The sequence below is a fragment of the Hemicordylus capensis genome, chromosome 6 (genome assembly GCF_027244095.1).
Source record: "Hemicordylus capensis ecotype Gifberg chromosome 6, rHemCap1.1.pri, whole genome shotgun sequence".
Taxonomy (NCBI): domain Eukaryota; kingdom Metazoa; phylum Chordata; class Lepidosauria; order Squamata; family Cordylidae; genus Hemicordylus; species Hemicordylus capensis.
In genome coordinates this window covers 15,796,769-15,816,377 of record NC_069662.1, presented here as the reverse complement: position 1 = coordinate 15,816,377, position 19,609 = coordinate 15,796,769, and the positions used below count along the sequence as shown (strand labels likewise).

The window sequence follows — 19,609 nt, the reverse complement described above, 5'->3', positions numbered from 1 at the left end:
AGGGTGGTGGCCAACGAGCTCCAGGCGGTTTTGGAGGAAACTGATTATCTAGAACCATTTCAAACTGGCTTTAGAACAGGCTATGGGGTTGAGACAGCCTTGGTCGGCCTGATGGATGTCCTTTACCGGGGAATCGACAGAGAGAGTGTGACTCTGTTGGTCCTCTTAGATCTCTCAGCGGCGTTCGATACCATCAATCATGGTATCCTTCTGAGTTGCCTGGGGGAGTTGGGAATAGGAGGCACTGCTTTACAGTGGTTCTGTTTCTATCTCTCCAGTAGATCTCAGATGATGGAGCTTGGTGACAGTCGCTCCTCAAAGCAGGAGCTGTTATATGTCGTTCCCCAGGGCTCCATTCTGTCACCATTGCTTTTCAATATCTACATGAAACCACTGGGTGAGGTCATCAGGAGATTTGGTACTGGGTGTTCTCAGTATGCTGATAACACCCAAATCTACTTCTCCCTTTCTTCCTCAGAAAATGGCACTCATTCTCTAAATGCCTGCCTACAGGCAGTAATGGGCTGGATGAGGGAGAACAAACTGAAGCTGAATCCAAGCAAGATGGAGGTGCTCATTGTGGGGGCTCAGAATCTGAGGCCTCACAATCTGAGAATCCGAGTTATTTATTTATTTGTTTGTTTGTTTGTTTGTTGTTGCATTTCTATACCGCCTTTCATTAAAAGACAGCCCCAAGGCGGTTTTCAAAAGTTAAAAACACACAGTAAAAAGGCAATAAAAACATCAAACTAAAAAATATAAAACCATATAGAAAACAGGCATAAAAATCATCACATCTTCCTGTGCTGGATGGGCTTGCACTCCCCGAGAAAGCGCAGGTGTTCAGCTTGGGAGTACTCCTGGACCCAGGCCTCACCCTGGTATCTCAGGTGGAGGCCATGGCCAGGAGTGCTTTCAATCAGCTTCGGCTGATTCGACAGCTGCACCCATTCCTTGAGGAGGATGACCTCAAAACAGTGGTGCACCAGCTGGTAACCTCCTGGCTTGACTATTGCAATGCGCTCTACATGGGGCTGCCTTTGTATGTTGTGCGGAAACTTCAATTAGTTCAGAATGTGACAGCCAGATTGGTCTCTGGGTTAACCCGAAGAGACCAAATCACACCTATTTTGAAACAATTGCACTGGCTGTCGATATGTTTTTGGGGAAAATACAAAGTGCTGGTTATTACCTTTAAAGCCCTGAACAGCTTAGGCCCGAGTTATCTCAGAGAGCACCTTATTCTGCGTGATCCCCACCGCACATTAAGGTCATCTGAGGAGGTTCGTCTCCAGTTACCACCAGCTCGTCTCGTGGCGACAGAGGCCTTCTCTGTAGCTGCTCCGGGGCTGGCCTGGCTTTCCAGGGTTTTAAAATCGGTTTTAATATTTTAATCCAGTTTCAGGGTTTTTAATTACTGCAATTGTTTAATTGTTGTTTTAAAATGTTTTTAAATTGTTAATTGTTGGTTGTTGTTTTTTAATTTTTGTTTTAGCTCGTTATTGTTTTAATAGTTTGTTTTAATTGTAAACCGCCCTGAGCCATTTTGGAAGGGCAGTATAAAAATCAAATCAATCAATCAATCAATAATATCCTTAGCATCATCTTCTGGCAATTTGGTAGCAATCTGTGAAACTGTCTTTTTTAAAAGTTAAAAGAGAAGGAAGGGAGAAAAAAGACAGTTCTTTCACAGTTGTTTAATGGATTGCCACAGGTTGCGAGATAGTGCTAAGGATATAGCTAACCCTTTTTTTAGTGTGGCTTCTTTCTCTTTCACTCCTGGTAATTTAATAATAATGATGGTAATTATAATAACAACTTTAATTGTTAGCTGCCCCATAAAAAATTGTTCTCTGGGTGGCTCACAATAAAACAATAGAATAAAACATATAATTAAAAACAATAATACAAAAAAGACAATAGAAAATACAATACAAAGCATTTTAAAAACTTCTTTAAAGCAATTTAAAAAGCCTCAAAATCAGGGTAGGAACATATGGGCCAAGGCGTTCTCTCGAGTAACCTGGTCCCAAGCCACTTAGGGCTTTCAAGGTCAAAACCAGCACTTTGAAATTGGGCCCAGAAATGGATTGGGAGCCAGTGCAGCTGATAAATGATATGATAAGAGGTGAGCACCCAGCCCCAGTTAATATTCTTGAGGCCCTATTTTGGCCTAACTGCTGCTTATGGGCCATTTTCAAAGGCAGCCCCATCGACAACACACTGCAGTAATTAAGCGGGAGATTACCAGCGCATGGGCAACTGTGGCCAAGCTATCACCACCCAGTTAAGGTTGCAGCTGGCATATCAGCTGACTCTGATAAATGGCCCTGAGAGCCACAGAGTCCTCTGGTGACAGTGCTGGTCCTGATGGGCTGATGTGGGATATATTAGTGTCTGGAAGCACCCCATGTCTCAAGGATGACTTTGTTTGCTTTTCCCAGGCTGTTGATGAACATGAAAGGAAATGTAAATCGTGGCGAGTACAGAAGCCCCCTACAACCAGAAGGCCTTTGACTCTTGGCTCTTGCTTCTGTGTGCAAAGCTCAAGTGATATCGAAGTCAGTCCCAGGGTGAGATACAGAGATGATAAAAAGTCTTACTTGGAGGGACCTTAGGCTGGGAGTAAGAATATGATGACTGCATTCATTGAACACATGAAGAAAAACACAGCACTGATCTTGAGTGCTTTTTCCTGCGGAGGAGCCTCCCTTTCTTCTCCAGGGATCTGATGGGCCTCAACCTAGCCCAACAGATGCCCAGACAAGATTCTGGTGTACCATATGAAGGATATATTGGGTATAGTAAGATCCTGTATCTTATGTATAGTAAGATACATAGACTTACTGGCTTGCAATGTGTGCTAAGCAACATTCACACATATAGAGATTTTGTTTCTTTCTGCAGGAGCAGATGTTTGAATACTTAGATTCTGACATGGATCAACAGTACTTCGAAGTGTATGCGGAACAGATGCAAAAACAGCTGGTGCTCAACCTGATGGAGAAGGACACAAATGAACAAGTGTGGGATGCCACTGTGAGACAAGGTACTTTAATCAAGGGAAGAGACCCTGTGAATAGAAAAACGCTTGGGAGGCAGGATTGGCACCCCATTCCCTCTCTGATTTCCTCTTTCCTGTTCTCTTTCAGGAGACCTGACATTTTCCTATTTGCATCCAAGCAAAGGTCAGTAGGTACCTGATGTATGGAGGAGGGTCTCATTTCCAGGCCTTCTCCCACGGGCTAGTGGTTTCTTGGTTAACAAGGATACTGTGCGTATGCGCGTAGGGGCACATCTAGGTAATTTTGGAGTCCAGACCTGAAGGACTTTGGAGGCCCCCTCGCTTGAGGGGGTAAGGGCAAGTTAAAGTGTCCCCCCCACTTCTTTTCAGCCACCTCTGTGCAGTGGGGACGGGGATGGCTGGCGGGGTGTGAGGCATGTGCACTCGAGGGGAGACCAAGGCGGGGAAGTGGAGGTGGCAGCAAGACCTCCTTCCCTGAGCCCACCTGCCACCCAAATGAGAGCTCATTTTGGCTCATTTGGGGCCTCTGTGCACGCATGTGCATGTGCAAAGAGCCCCTAAATGGGGCAAAAGCAAGCCAGATGTGGTCATCCTCCTGATTAATGCCTCACTACCTAGAGATGCACATGTCAGGCAGTATATAAATGTTATAGATGGATGGATGATGCTGCATAGACACTATATGAGTTCGCACCTGAACCGAACTGGGCCAGCCGGTTCCATGCACATCCCATGCACAGAGTAGCATGCCAGGACCCAGGCCTAGTGCCAAAGACTAGCAGCAGCAGGTGAGCAGGGCCTTGATAGGCAGGGGCTTGTCCGGGCAGTGGACAGGCAAGGGGCCCCTTCACGATTCTGTGGTGTCACAGAAAAGGAGCCACTTGGTGATGGCCCCCATTTCAAAAAAAAGAGAAGATCACTAGCCTGCTGGATCATTCCATCTAGCCCCATTTTCTGTTGCTGCCCATGCAAGTGCAAAACATGTGAGAATCTGTCTCTGCACATGGAAAGCACCTGTAAGGTGGGATTTGTGAGCAGTGCACCTTCTGGCTCTCTTCACTTCTACTCAGTCCCAACTGCCTCCCTGGTATGATCTCTCAAGGCAGCTGCTTCTCAGAACCCGGTAACTGCCCTGGTGCCCCCTTTTGCCATGCTAGTAAAGCTGTTAAGAAGCTTCACTTTAAAATTAAATCACTAGCTATGAACATCACTTTGCACAAGCAAATGCTCAACAGCATTTCCTCTCTAACATCTCCTCTGCAAGAGAGTGGGATAGAGAAAGAGCAGCTTTGGTTTGCCTCAGCCTCGTCGGTCTCCGTGCTCCTTGCCCCCCAAATTCCCATTTGCCCCACTAGCAAGGTGCCTGGGCAACGGGTGGGAAGCCATCCCCTTCCACCTCTCCTCATGCTGGAGGAAACCAGTAGCAACCCTGTGCAGTGGGCATAGGAACTGAATACAATCCAAGATAAAAAGCAGGGCCCTGGACCCCCACCCAGAGGTCCGTGCTGAATGGTGTCACTGTCCAGATTGGAGTTTTGCTCTCTCTGCTCCTCGATTTCTTTCTCGGTCACTTTTTGGCCGTTCTTGGTGACCTCTGTGCAGTCACACAAGGGAATTTGCATCTTCATGTGGTACCATCAAATATTCCAGAGAACATCTGATATGATTTGCAAGTATTGGTTTGTCGCTTTATATTTTCCCTTTTCTGGTGCTGTCTGCTTGCTTCATACATTAACATGTTCTCTTTCCCTTTCAGGTGATAGTAGCTGCATACAGACTGATGAGCCATCTGTTGGTGCTACCTTAGAAAGAAGTGGTGAGTTCTTCCTTATACTGTCAGATATTTGGAGTCTCCACAGATGTCGGGGAGGCAGGAATGCTTGGAAGCAAGCCAAGGCTCTAGTTCCCTGAGCTACTGCCTCTGCCCACAATTTTTGCTATACTACAACTTCCTCTACATCTAATTTTTATTGTCCCTTATTTTCCTGTCTACCTGACAGAGTCACATCCTTTGGCTTCCTCAGAACTACATTTTATTGAGCAGCACCGGGATCAGCTGATCCAGAGGACCACCGATGTAGAGGGCACTCTGGATTTACTGTATGGAATCATCCTGAATCAAGAGCATTATGAAAAAATCACCTCAAAGGGAACAAACCAGGAAAAAATGCGAAAGCTCTACAAGCTGCTGCCAGGCTGGGATTGCTCTTGTAAGGATAAGGTTTATGAGGCACTGAGGATCAAAAACCCCTTCCTGATTGCAGACCTCGAAGGGAGATGAGGCAACAAGGAGCATGGCCCCCCCAGGACACAGGAAATCCAACTGCATACTGTATGCAGGAGAGTTCGTAAACTCAAATTACTTGCAGCACCAACTAGGCAACAGCTCAGCCACAAGACAAAATTTGATCTCTCTTCTTTTTGGTGGTCCTCTGCCCAGAGAATACATAGACTAGAAATAAGTCTTTGGCCTAACTACAGCCTAGGACCATAGGGTTCCCTTGGCTGGGTGAGAGGCCCAATGGAGATAAGATATATGTTCCCCGCAGGCTTATATCTCTCTCCCTCCAGAGGTGTCATATACATGACACGGTGGTGGTCAAAACTGGGCAGAGTGAGGTGGCCAGTTCTGGGAGAGGAAAGCGAACATAGGAAGCTACCATATACTGAGTCAGACCATTGGTCCATCTAACTCAATAATGTCTACACAGACTGGCAGCAGCTTCTCCAAGGTTACAGGCAGGAATCTCTCTCAGCCCTGTCTTGGAGGTGCTGCCATGGAGGGAACTTGGAACCTCTTCCCAGAGCAGCCCCATCCGCTGAGGGGAATATCTTACAGTGCTCACATGTAGTCTCCCATTCAAATGCAACCAGGGTGGACCCTGCTTAGCTAAGAAGACAAGTCCTGCTTGCTACCACAAGACCAGCTCTCCTCTGGTAGAGAACGAACCCCATCTGCGGCTCATTTACTGCATGCCCATCCAACCCATAGCAGCCTCCACTGACGGAGTCATTCTTTTGTCTTGGGGCTAGTTTAGTTTGTGCTCCCTCTAGCTGTCTCCCTACAGTTCTCCCTCATTCTGCATATTTGTACATAAGGAGATTTTACTAAGACTGAGTCGGCCTCCAGTACTCTCTCCTCCAAAGAAAACTGGCCCTGAAGGCTGGACCTCATTTTTTTGCAGGGGTGGGAGGACTGGCAGGTTTTCTGGTAATGTGCATTCCTGCTGATGGACTCATTGGTTATCCTGGATGCCCATCTCAGGAGCATCCTATTAGCTGTGGCATGAAATGGCTGGCCTACTGCCTAGAGGCACAAGGTGGACACAAAATCCAAAAGCCAGTGACCTCCATCCAAACTAAGAGTTGCCTGCCGAGAATACTTCTGCATACAAAGAGGGGTGATTTTCAGCAATCCCACCTTCCTTCTGCAACCTCCTGTTCAACAGGACAATACAAGGTCTTGTTTCAACCACTGTAAGGTGTCATGGACTGTCTCGGGCCAGTCCTGGCCCTGAAGGGTTTAATAAAAGGATAATTTTAGACAGATTTTAGTTCTTTAAAGATGTTCTCAAATGTCTCCAACATGCCCCACTGTTTGTTTGTTTGTTTGTTTGTTTTTGCATCCCATTTGATTTTTAAGGGCTCATTCTGTTCCATCCTGGTTTTGGCTGGGAATGGGTTAATAATGTTTTATTAATGCCTGGATTTCACTCCTGCCCTCTTGTTCACATGAGTATTTAATAGGCCTTGTTGTTCCTGGCAAATAAATTATTTATGAAATGTCAGTTCTGGACCATTCCTGGCTGTGAAAGGGATTGGAAGAAGAATGATATTGTTATTAATATTAATAATTAATATTAATAATTAATATTATTATTAATATTAATAATATTAAAATAGCCACCCTTGCAAACAATTCAGGTCTTAGATGTGACATAGGAGCTTTTAGTTTTTTATATATTTCCAGATAGTATACCTTGCCCCTTCTGCCAACAGAAACCCAAGGTGGTTTAAAAGAAAGTTTTAAATCCCATTCAGACATAACATCCCGCCTTACAGGTGCTTTCCATGTGCAGAGGCAGATTCTCACATGCGTTGCACTTGCACGGGCGGCAACAGAAAACAGGGCTAGATGGAATGATCCAGTAGGCTAGTGACCTTCTCTATTTTTGAAATGGGGGCCATCACCGAGTGGCTCCTTTTCTGTGACACCACAGAATCATGAATGGGCTCCTTGTCTGTCCACTGCCAGACAAGCCCCCGCCTGTCAAGGCCCCACCCACGCACTGCTGCTAGTCCTTGGCACTAGGCCTGGGTCCTGGCATGCTGCTCTCTAGGGGTATGCACAGAACCGGCTGGCCCAATTCGGTTCGGGTGCAAACTCAGGTAGTGTCTATGCAGCATTGTCTGTCTGTCTGTCTGTCTGTCTATAATATTTATATAGTGCCTGGCATGTGTATCTCTAGGTAGTGAGGCATTCATCAGGAGGTTGACCACATCTGGCTTACTTTTGCCCCATTTAGGGGCTCTTTGTGTGCACATATGCGTGCACAGAGGCCCCAAATGGCCCGTTCTCTCATTTGGGTGGCAGGTGGGCTCAGGGAAGGAGGACTTGTGCCACCTCCACTTCCCCCCACCTTGGTCTCCCCTCGAGTGCATGTGCCGCACACCCCACCAGCCGTCCCCGTCCCCACTGCACAGCAGTGGCTGGAAAAAAAAAGGGGGTGATGCTTTAACTTGCCCTTACCCCCTCAAGCAGGGGGGCCTCTGAAGCCCTTCAGGTCCGGGCTCCAAAATTACCTAGGTGAGCCCCTTACGCGCATACGCACGCGCACATGCACAGTATCCTTGTTAACCAAGAAACCACTAGCCCGTGGGAGAAGGCCTGGAAATGAGACCCTCCTCCATACATCAGGTACCTACTGACCTTTGCTTGGATGCAAATGGAAAGATGTCAGGTCTCCTGAAAGAGAACAGGAAAGAGGAAATCAGAGAGGGAATGGGGTGTCAATCCTGCCTCCCAAGCGTTTTTCTATTCACAGGTCTCTTCCCTTGATTAAAGCACCTTGTCTCACAGTGGCCTCCCACACTTGTTCATGTGTGTCCTTCTCCATCAGGCTAAGTTCCAGCTCTTCTGGCATGTGCTTAGAATACACTTCAAAGTACTGTTGATCCATGTCAGAATCTAAGTATTCAAATGTCTGCTCCTGCAGGAAAAACAAAAACTGTGTATGTGTGAATGTTGCTTAGCACACACTGCAAGTCAGTAAGTCTATGTATCTTACTATACATAAGACACAGAATCTTAATATACTCAATGTATCCTTCAAATGGTACACCAGAATCTTGTCTGGGCATCTGTTGGGCTAGGTTGAGGGGGCCCCATCAGATCACTGGAGAAGAAAGGGAGGCTTCTCTGCAGGAAAAAGCACTCAAGAGCACTGCTGTGTTTTTCTTCCTGTGCCAAATGAATGCAGTCATCATGATGTGAAAACCAACCCAGGCTAGAGCCCCTCCAAGTAAGACTTTTTATCATTGCTGTATCTCACCCTGGGCCTGACTGTGATAACACTTGAGCTTTGCACACAGAAGCAAGAGCCAAGAGTCAAAGGCCTGGTTGGACTGGACTTCTCTACTTTCCATGATTTACATTTCTCTTCATGTTCATCAACAGCCTGGGGAAAGCAAACAAAGTCATTCTTGAGCTATGGGGTCCTTCCAGACACTGATATATTCCACATCAGTACAACAGGCCCAGCGCTGCACTAGAGGCCTCTGTGGCTCTCAGCGCCATTTATCAGAGTCAGCTGATATGCCAGCTGCCACCTTAACTGGGTGGTGATAGCTTGGCCACAGTTACCCATGCACTGGTAATCTCCTCCTTAATTACAGCAGGGTGTTGGCGATGGGGCTGCCTTGGAAAATGGTTCGGAAGCAGCAGTTAGGCCAAAATAGGGCCTCAAGAATATTAGCTGGGGCTGGGCGTTTTTATCAGCTGCACTGGGCCCAATTTCTGGGCCCAATTTCAAAGTGCTGGTTTTGACCTTTAAAGCCCCAAATGGCTAAGGATGAGGTTACTCGAGAGAACGCCTTGGCCCATATGTTCCTACCCTGATTTTGAGATCCTCTTCAGAGGCCCTGCTCCAAGTGCCCTTGACAAATAAGGTGAGATAGGGTGCTACTAGGGACAAGGTCTTTTCTATGGTGCCCGCCCCCCCCCCCCCCGAGACTAGCCTGCACAGTGAGGCTGACCTAGCAACATCACTTTATCTTTAAGACATCATATGAAAACCTCTCTGTTCCCTAAGGCTTTTAAAATTGCTTTAAAAACGTTTTTAAAATGTTTTGTATTGTATTTTCTATTGTCTTTTTTTGTATTATTGTTTTTAATTATCTATATTATTAATTCTCCAGAGACGATTGGCTGACAGAGTTTGCAAGCAGAAGAACCTGATTGGACAGTGGGGATCCATTTGCAGATAGGGAGAAGGAGCCTGTGAAAGCAGAAGCACCATGTTGATTGGGCAGTGGGGATTCCATATGCAGATAGGGAGGAGGAGCCTGTGGCACTGTGGTGATTGGGCAGTGGGGATTCCATATGCAGATAGGGAGGAGGAGCCTGTGGCACTGTGGTGATTGAGCAGTGGGGATTCCATATGCTGATAAGGAGCATATTTAATTTAATTCACACAACGACATCCTCCTTTTCCTGAAGGGGCTCTTTCCTTCCTCATGACCCGTCTTTTTGCAGACCCCTACCTGCTATCCTTTTATATAGATAGATTCCTCTCTACAATCAAGAACAACTTATGACCAGTAAGAGTTGCATTCCAACTGACTTTAACCATCACAGGCTCCTCCTCCTTATCTGCATATGGAATCCCCACTGCCCAATCACCACAGTGCCACAGGCTCCTCCTCCCTATCTGCATATGGAATCCCCACTGCCCAGTCAGGTGCTTCTGCTTGACAACTCTGTCAGCCAATCGCCTCCTTTCTACCACGTCCCCACTCATGGCCCGTCATGGAGAAAATAATATAGATTATTAATTCTCCAAGACGGGCCATGCGTGGGGACATGGCAGAAAGGAGGCGATTGGTGCAAGAGTTGTTGTGGGGGCGGTGAGAGCGAGAGCGAGAGCATTGCGAGGGCGGCACGAGTGAGCGAGAGCGTTGCAGGGGCGGCGCGAGCAAGAGCATTGTTAGGAGGCTAGAGCGTTGCGGGGGCGGCGCGAGCAAGAGCATTGTTAGGAGGCTAGAGTGTTGTGGGGGCAGCGCGAGTAAGAGCATTGTTAGGAGGCTAGAGCGTTGCGGGGGGCCGGCGCGCGCGAGCATGCGGGGGGCAGAAAATCCACCCACCCCTCATTTAATGAAGAAGGTAACTCTAACTCCTTGTCATCATCAACAACAAACGACAACATCATTTGCTGAATTGCTTTCTATAAATGAAGGGCTATTTTTCAAAAGGACGGTGGGAGGAACCTCTCTTAACATCATCCACATGTCAGCCAGGGGCGGAGCTACAGTTGGGCCAACGGGTTCCAAGAACCCCGGGCCGCTGATCAATCAGGGGCCGCGTCTCGCAGCCCCGACACGCCCCCCGCATCTGACGTCAGATGCGGGGAGGCTAGTTTAGCTCCCAAGCAGGGGCCGCGCGGCCCCTTCGGGAGCTAACCAAAGGCTGGCGCTGCGTTCACAGCACCTGACAGGAGCGGCTTTTCCCTGCAAAGGCAGGGAAGAACCGCTCCTGGTTGCGCACTGCAAGTAGCACCATTCAGCCAGACCACGCCCCTGCATCTGACATCAGACATAGAGGCGGGGTCAGTAGGGCCACCGCTGCATACAGGCCGCTGGCAGCCCCACTCTGCCGTTGATGTCAGCTGAGACATTCCCATTTAGAAAACGTTGCAAGTTGCTCTCCCCATGTAAAGAGGTATTATTAAATCTCAGTGATGAGTTCTTTAAAATGAGAATTTTATATGAGACTTAGAAAACACTTAAAGTTTGGTATTGTACCTTATCCTAAGAAATAAAGCCCACTAATTCCAAAGAAGACTTTGTTCTTTCAGACTATAGCATAAGGCATGAATATTTTGCTTACACAATTCAGTGACAACACAGTAGTCCAGAGAACCAGCCAGGTGTGTGGCCTTAAAAAACACACCCCTCCATGCAATTCACATTTTATATCATAAAAATATGTCCCAAGGCAAGATATACTAGCTACTATACAAGGGCGAATATGATCTTGCTAATCTGCATTCTGCAACATTTAATAGAAGCTGGAGATTCTCAGTTACCTTCCTTAAGGAGCTGTCATTGGGGAGAAGGTATAGGCGGAGTTTTAGGCTTGTGGCAGGTGCCTGGTAGACCAGTGCCTCAGCATGGACTCTTATTTTTTTGATCAAAGATGAAAGCACTCTAAAAATTACTCCACGGGGAGAGAACGTTGGGTTTTTCAACACAACATGAGTTGGCTCCACGCTGTCTGGTTTCTCCAAACTCATCCCTTCTTCAACAAAATGTGCAATTTGGACTTGGGAGCGGTCTTCGTCTGCCAAACGAACACAAAAGGAACAGAGATCAACCACAGGCAGTTGGCTTTTAGGGCACTTGGTCCAGTTGCTGTCTCATTAGAGCAGGTGGCAGAAATATTCCTGCTCTGCCCATACTCTTGTTGGAAATTCTCTGTGGTGAGAGAATCCCTTTTTCAATATAGCAGAGTGCACAGAGGCACAAACACAGCGGATTTAGTTATGCATGCATGTGTGCTAAGAGTAAAGTAACTTGGAGCCAATTGCTAGTTTCAAATCAATATAAAAGGTATTTATTAAGGAACTCCATTCTAGATAGGAAAGTGAGGATTTAGGATCTCTAATCTATCTATCTAAATGGATGCAGATGGATTCACCATCTTCTCTGCACATATGGTGCAGGGCAAGAGACTTGCCATGTTGCAAGGTCAACAGCCAGGTAGGAAGAGAGAGGAGGAAGAAGGAAGTTGAATCCCCTAAGATTAGCAATCTACATTTCAAAGGGATAGCATCAGAGCAGCAGGAAGTGATGACCAAATGTCTTTGACCTTCTAGCCCTCTGACTTACTAGTCTGTCCTCCACTGTCTGAGGCAAAGAGACAGCGCAAAGTCCTTTACTTCCAACAACTCTGTCCACACTGGATGTGTTTCCTCCCTTCCAAATCACTTCTGGAGTATGGGTAGAAAGGGGACATTTCTCTACTTTTGCAACAGTGTGTCTGCAGAGAGATCAGCGGAGTTGTGCACAAGCTCCAGTGGTGTCCCTGCTGTCCCTCTTTACACATGGGCTTTGGTAGTCAACCCCTCCTGTATTCTACCAAGAAAACCACATGGCTCTGTGGTCACCAGGAGTCAACACCGACTTGACGGCACACTTTACACCTTTACTTTTGGTAGTCAGGCTGCCAGCCACTAGACTCTTTTTTGAGTTAACGTGTATTGGAGTGTGCTACACATCTAATGCATTCCTGTGTTCAATGTTTGTAGGCTTATTTGTATTTGGGGCATAAAATATGGCATCCAGAGGCATAGTGACCCAGAGGGCAGCCCCAGTGTGAAACCTAAGCCAAGGCTCCTGCTCGCACCACTCACCCACCGCTCCAGGCAGAAGCCTCCCTGGTCCATCCCAAGCCCATTGTAGTAAGAGTCAAAAGAAAGGCAGGCAGGAGGCCTACTTTCCTCCCTGGCAGTCATGTTTCTTCCTGTCCTTCCTGAGCTTTGAACAAAGAGGCTGCCCTGGGAAAGGTCAGGCCGGGGTGCCTCCACTTTTCTCTCCCAGGGTGGGTGGGGAGTAGCACAGGGCCTTTGGGGGTATCCTGGGACAGGAGGCCCTCGCTGCGTGTGGCTGACTCTCCCTTCCTTCCTCCCCGTCTCCAGGCTAGGCAGAGAGGCTCTACTTGAGGGGCCATGGCCAGCTGTTACCAAGAGACGTCCACAACTTTGCCTCAGCCACCTACAGGAAGCCCTTCTTCCGGGACAGGGGTCAACCCCAGTGGGAGGAGCTCCACATGCATCTGCAGGACTCATTAGGTGGCCCTCTGGGCACCAGCAGCCTGGGTGCTGCTGCATCACTTGCACTTATTTTTATTTTATTTATTGTTGAATTTATATACCGCCTTTCATTAAAAACAATCTCACTTCCTAGAGCTACACACCTGGAGGCATCATTTTTGCCAGATGCTTTTTCCTGAGTTATATCTCTATCCTCCTCCCCACAATCTAACCGGGATCACATTTCTACAGAAGATGAGTATACTTCCATTTGTATACAGCAACATCCCTGCAATCCCCATGCCCTGAACAGAAAACAGGGCTTTAGGCATATTTGTAATCCCTGTTCTCACACCAAGCTTCAGTGCTCCCTCCCTATCATGCACTGCTGCAGCCTTTCTTTCACCTGCTGGACGTTTCATTCATTCATTCTGCAATAGCCCATCACACACTGGTTAAGGAGGTGTGTTAAAAAGTGTGTTGAAAGTCAAGCTTCAATATCTCTATCTCCCTCATTTATTTAGAGACACGGAACCAACATTTCTGAGGTGTGAATGAAGGAAATGCGGAGCGACTTCTAGCTAGGATTCCTGTTTTTGTGGCTAGGATCTGTTTCCTGCCGTACCTGCAAGACACAGGAAGTGAGGGAGGTGAACGGCGGCCACAGCCTCTCCTGGCTCTGCTTGGATGTTGAGCAAAGGGCCAGCGACAGTCAGCCATGATGGCTTCTCTCCTTTCAGGTGCTGATTCCATGAATCATTCCAGTATGTTATGGTTACAGCTTCTCTCGCCTCAAATATGAGATTGCTGTAGTAGCAACGGAAGGAGCCAGCCTCAGGGCAGTGTATCCTGAATGCAACCAAGAGGAAGACAGAAGGGGAATGAGGTTGAACACTGATCAATGCAGCCTCCTGTTCTAATTGATATTTCTGTAGTAGACCTGTAGGCTAGGCTTCAAAGACCAGAAGAACACACACACACACACACACACACACACACGCTGAGGCTGTTCTCACAAGCACCCGAGCCCAGGCTTCAAAGACCAGAAGAACACACGCGCACACACAGAGGCTGCTCAAACAAGCAGCTGAGCCCAGGCTAGGGCAGTCTATCCTGGGCTCAGCTGCTCGTGCTGAGTGCCGGGTTCCATGTGGATCCTGGCGCTCCCGCCCAGCCTAACCCTGCTCCTAAGCCCGGCTCTTAGCCGAGGTTAAGGGAGCAAGCGCTCCTTTAACCCAGCTGCCGGGATAATGTGTTTCATGGGCTGCACGCAGGGGATCCTGGGATTCCTGATGGAGGATCCTGTCAATGAACTGCATTCTTGGCACAGGGCATCGTAGTATATGTGGAGAATGGAATGCATCATCCTGGCCTCCGGAGCTCCCAACAGCACTTCTGTGATCATCTGGGGGGAAGGTGAGTTGGGGCAGCCTTCCCACCTGCCCCCTTGCCCACCCGCTCCCTTACCTGCCTGGTCATGTGAATGTCGCACTAGCTTCAATCCTGTGCAATAAACTAAGAGGGCTTATTTTCATACAGGAAGGGTCACTTTTTAATGCCCATGTTGGCAGAAACTAAAGTAAGCTAGTGGGGGGATTGTTAATCTTGCCCTTAATGCTGGCCTTTATGTTTCCTAGAATATCAGTAAGTGAGTAGATTTCAAATCCAGTAAACACTGGGAGAGTTTAGCTCTCCTCACCCATGCTCTCCTTTTGCTCTTAAAATTGGCCTCATCTGCCCCCCCTTACTTTACAAAGAATTGGAGCAAACCCAAGTGTAAGGGCAGGGGAGGAATAGGTCTGCCACTGTCATATCTCATTTGGCCTTGGTGACATCAGTCCTAAGAATTCCTGTTTCATTGGATGAGACCCTTTCAAACAGCAAGATACAGAGATGCAGGAACTGAATACACTTAGTTAGTGCCTGACATGAACTGATTGCTTTCCTTAGAGCAGGGATCCTCAACCTTGGGCCCTCAGATGTTGTTGGACTTCAACTCCCATAATCCCCAACCAAAGGCTACTGGGGCTGGGGATTATGGAAGTTGAAGTCCAACAACATCTGGGGGCCCAAGGTTGAGGATCCCTGCCTTAGAGAGTACATTCCAGAATCTTCTGCAACACACAGGGGTTCCTCAACACACAACTGACTGAAGAAAACAGAACTTGAAGGAAGTGTATTTTCTGTCACACTTCTTCTTGCAGATAAGAAATCTTCCATCACTCATAAGGTTGGTAAATTCTGTGTGGCCGCTGTTAAGATCTGCCAAAAGTTAACTTTGGGCTTTATTCCCTAGATGTTGCTATATGTATACTGGATGATAAAACTCTTATCTGAATGCTATATTGTTGGTTTGTTTCTATATCTGATTATGATAATAATAAATCTCTTCATTCGCTCTATATTTTTAAAGGGAAATGTGCACTTTGGAAAGGAGTTGCAAGGATGCAGCAGGAGGAACCAGTCAGAACTCCTCTTGTGCTGGTGGAAGTAGGAGACACCCAGGCCGCCAAGAAGTTCCAAGAACACCAGGCTGGTGGTTCTCAGGCCTCGTGTCCCAGCATCTCACACAGTACGGAAAACCCACTTTCCCTCCCCAAGATGCACATTCCTCACCAGCAGGGAAGCAATTCATGGCAGGAGAGGAAATGAACATTGTCTCTGCACCATTGGGCTGGGGAGTAAGAAGAGTTTTGCTCACTAAGCTCAGGGGAGTGTGTTGTGGGGCATGAATTTCTACTGGAAGGGTTTGCAGAAATTCTGGTTCTGGCATTAAAAATGTATTTGATTTTTGTTTAGTCCTGTGATATTAAAACAAGAAAGGAAAGGAAATGGGAGGGGGGTGTCTGAGGGTGTGTTTCACATACAAGATACAACTTCAGCTGTATTTGAATTTACACAATGTGAATGTTCATTACTGTCCTCTTTTAGTTTTTTTTTTAAAAAACACTTCCATCCCACCCTACAAGCCCAGTACTGATCCCCCTGCCTTTAATTAAAAGGAAGGTAACCAGGGTGGAATCCTGCCTCAGAGACCTGCAGCTTAGAAACAAGGGAACCATACGCTTGAGGGGCCTGCACCCAGGTTCATTTTCAAAACAAACATAGGTACAGCCATTCACACAAAACCGAGTACATCTGAAAGCAGGCACAACTTCATGCCGGAACAGGGCTAGTTCTTTGTGAGGAGTGAACATATCTGAAAACGCATAGGAGAACATCCTAAGTTGCCCTGCCATGACGAAGTCCTATTGAAACAACAACTTTATATACTGTTTTTCAACAAAAGGTTCCCAAAGTGGTTTACATAGAAATAAATAAATAAATAAATAAATAAATAAATAAATAAATAAATAAATAAATAAATAAATATAAAAATAAATGGCTCCCTGTCCCCATTGGGCTCACAGTCTAAAAAAGACCCATAAGATACCTGCAACAGCTACTGGAAGGATGCTGTGCTGGGGGTGGATGGGGCCAGTTACTCTGCCCCTGCTCAGTAAAGAGAATCACCATGTTAAAAAGGTGCCTCTTTGCCCAGTTAGTGGTTACAACTAACTTAGCTAACTTACCTCCAATTTCAATGGTGCTCAGTTGTGACTAACTAGTCTGGATGCGGCCCTGAGTGTTTCCCTGCTCCGACGTTTCTTTGTTACACACCATTTCTGGCAGACAGGTACATGTTGAACATGACAACATCACCTCAGACTTCCTGTTTAGCTAAGCATGTTTATAGAGAGGCACTTGAGGGATGGAATGGGTGGCTGCCTGTGTCTATCTATCTATCTATACAAACACACACATAACACATAGTGTGGTTTTGCCTCAGCTATCCAGTGGAAGGGAGATTGTGTCAGATTGGCTGGACCACAGTTGCTGGATGGGTGTCATACTGAAGTTGCTATTTAGATCAATGTTTCCCAACCTTTTCCTTCCCGAGGCACACTTACATAAGTGGGGTGTGGAAACTTCGCACTTCTCCAGCTGCACCAGGCAGGGGCATAGCAAGGTTGGAGTGGGTCCAGAGACAAGCTGTTAAAATGCCTCCGCAGCAATCTGAACGTTGGCACTTCTTTCTGATTTGCTAATGTGCCAAAGATTGCATGGGCATTGAATCACATAAACAATCGCTTTAGAACTACGACTGGCGAAAAAACGAAGAGAGAATGCATTTCTGTATTTTGCATAAGGTGGTAGAAGCCCCCCTTGTGATGCACTACATTGATAAACATCATTCTGCTGATGACATTCTTTTTTTTATCTTGTATAAGTACTGCGGATCCTCTTTTGTTTTAACAGATGTCCGCCGAATTCTTCTCCAGAAAGCTTTTTTCATCCATTATTACTCCACTGTGGCACCCCATGGTTTGAACTCTGCTAATGATTTGTCCTGTTTTTTATAACATCATTCATATATATTTTCTGTTTGGTCCTATTACAGTTGGTTAGTCATTCAGTCTCGTTTCCATTAAATGATTTGGGATGGCGTGGCTCTCTTTTCAGCTCCTTATGAGTGTAGCATTTATTTTTTATTGTCTATCTTTTGTTTGGTCTCTATGGGACATTTCTTTAGGTTCTTTTCATGATAGGCTTTCTTAAGTGTTGGTCTTATATTTTTTGTGAACAGCTCAGCATGTTTTAGGTTCATTTGTTTCCTTTCCTCTGTGAGTTATTCAGTTTTCTGTTGGAGGTATCTTTATACCTGTTTTTCGGCTCACATGCTTTTTCAGTAGCTTGGTTTGGTATCAGTAAAGGGCTCACTCACAGCCAATTACCTCTTTATTTCCATGGCATATATCCCCATGGTACATACTGCTTCCCCTTTAAGGGGATACCATTTTAAGTATGTCGTGTATTTCAATTATTTCCCTGATGGGGGGGGCAGTCACCGGTCACACCACAGCTGCATCTGGCCAGTGGAGCTGATCCAGCAAACTCCTGCAGTGGAGCCAAGGATGGATCTGAGATAAAGCAGTGATTTTGCTAGAGCGAACCCAATTCCAGAATGCAGGGCCATTCCAATGCCTCCGGCAGAATATCCAAACAGAGTAAAACGTAGAAGAGTAAAATAAACAGGTGTAAGTGTTTATCACCCTTTCACTTACATGACGATTGCTAAGTATGCATGTCCACTGTAGTCCTGTTCAGACATTAAGTTGTACATGCCTACAGATGTATGGTCACATGTACATTTTGTGTGAATGGCTGTACATGCATTCCTTTTAGAAGTGAATCTGGATACAGATAGTACAAATAGGAAATGTTCTGCTGTACATGCATTGTGTGAATAACTGAACATGTGTACACTGTACACACAGACTGATTGCACATGTGTGGAACATAAAGTCTGAATAGGGCTTCTGAGTGGGCTCAGGGAAGGAGGTCTTGCTACCGCCTCTACTTCCCCCGCCTTGGTCAGCCTGCCAGCTGTTCCAGTCCCTACTGCACAGTGGTGGCTGGGAAAAGGTAAAGGAGGGAAATGCTTTAATTTGCCCTAACCTCCTGAAGCTGGGGGGGCTGCGAAGCCCTTCAGGTTCAGGCTCAAAAATTACCTGGGTGTGCCCCTGTGTACACACACACACACACACACACACACACGATTGCTCAGGCTGACTGATCCAAGAGCTTTGACTTCCCCCTGTCTCCCAAGAATGTCCTCCCTAAGGTACTATCCTAAAAGGTCTCAGTGTCCCAGTGCCAAGAATGTTTAGTCTTCCTTACGTGCCATAGTAACACCTTTACTGCCCTGAGGCCTCCTGTCTTGGTGCTGTCCGGCATTCTGAATGCACTGTAACACTCCTATTAGAGGGAGCATTGAGAGGTTCTGTCAAGGAAATAAAGTCTAGAGGATGCACCAATAGTGGAACAAAATGTGCTTCCCCCCTTTTCTTTTTTTGCAATTGAAGCTGCAGAGTATTTACTTGGATGTAAGTCCCATTCAGTGCATGGAGACTTGAACTCTACTCCTGTGTGTGGGTTTACTCAGAAGCAAATCCAACTATGTTCTGTGGGGCTTACTCCCAGGCAGTGGCAGAGCCAGCTGTTCCATCATGGCAGCCCCGCCGTGTGCACATTGTGCATGCGCACAAGTCACACCCCATGCACGTGATGTCACACCCAAATGGGGTGAGTCTAGGGCTCTCAAGATCTCTCCGTGTGAGCTCTCTGCTCTAGAGCTTATTTCCCTCCGGAGTTTGCTGGTAATGCAGGCATCCAGTAAAAGCAGGCTGGGAATCAGCTCCGGAGACCTTGCACAGTATTGGCATGCAACATCACACATAAACGGGGCACGTTCAGGCAAGTGAACATTAAGCAAGTGCCTGTGTTTGCTGGCTGCCCCTGCATTATTTCCCTTTCTTTTCCTCACTGGAGGGAGAGGAAGGGAAATAATGCAGGCAGCCAGCAAAATGCTGGCTGGAAATTAACTCTGGAGGGCTGGGCCATGCTATCAAGCCAGCATGGCGTCGGGGTTAGAGTGCCGGATTCGGCGCGAGGAAGAGCTGAGTTCAAATCCCCATTCAGCCATGAAGCTCACTGGGTGACTCTGGGCCAGTCA

General features: G+C 46.9%; 2 protein-coding genes across 8 annotated transcripts in view; one reads left to right on the top strand and one right to left on the bottom strand.

Moving 5' to 3' along the window:
* The window catches only part of LOC128331718 (NACHT, LRR and PYD domains-containing protein 1b allele 5-like), a 67,246-nt gene extending 60,433 nt beyond the window's left edge, over positions 1 to 6,813 (top strand). For 5 of the 7 annotated variants that reach the window (XM_053265491.1, XM_053265488.1, XM_053265487.1 and 2 more), the window contains 5 exons: positions 2,445 to 2,573; positions 2,908 to 3,049; positions 3,153 to 3,188; positions 4,782 to 4,841; positions 5,026 to 6,813. In XM_053265491.1, the coding sequence (XP_053121466.1) occupies positions 2,445 to 2,573; positions 2,908 to 3,049; positions 3,153 to 3,188; positions 4,782 to 4,841; positions 5,026 to 5,306 (648 nt within the window). In that variant the 3' untranslated portion in view covers positions 5,307 to 6,813. Of the gene's footprint in view, positions 1 to 2,444; positions 2,574 to 2,907; positions 3,050 to 3,152; positions 3,189 to 4,781; positions 4,842 to 5,025 lie in introns of those variants that run through there. The other 2 variants (XR_008310410.1, XM_053265493.1) reach the window with 2 other exon arrangements.
* Positions 6,814 to 11,235: 4,422 nt separating this feature from the next.
* LOC128330934 (caspase recruitment domain-containing protein 8-like) lies at positions 11,236 to 17,857 on the bottom strand. The gene is made up of 3 exons (XM_053264302.1): positions 17,829 to 17,857; positions 13,679 to 13,902; positions 11,236 to 11,582 (listed from the first exon to the last, which is right to left on the bottom strand). Exons 1-3 carry the CDS (start codon positions 17,855 to 17,857, stop codon positions 11,248 to 11,250), a joined length of 588 nt encoding a protein of 195 aa, XP_053120277.1. The 3' UTR covers positions 11,236 to 11,247.
* Between the last annotated feature and the right edge of the window lie 1,752 nt (positions 17,858 to 19,609).

Bases quoted from the DNA above. Each gene is read 5' to 3' on its own strand.
- LOC128330934 (XM_053264302.1), bottom strand. From the start codon at position 17,857: ATGGGGATATATGCCATGGAAATAAAGAG. The intron at 13,903-17,828 runs GTAATTGGCTGT...GGTTGCATTCAG, and splicing joins TATGCCATGGAAATAAAGAG to GATACACTGCCCTGAGGCTG. The intron at 11,583-13,678 runs GTACGGCAGGAA...TTCGTTTGGCAG, and splicing joins TCACTTCCTGTGTCTTGCAG to ACGAAGACCGCTCCCAAGTC.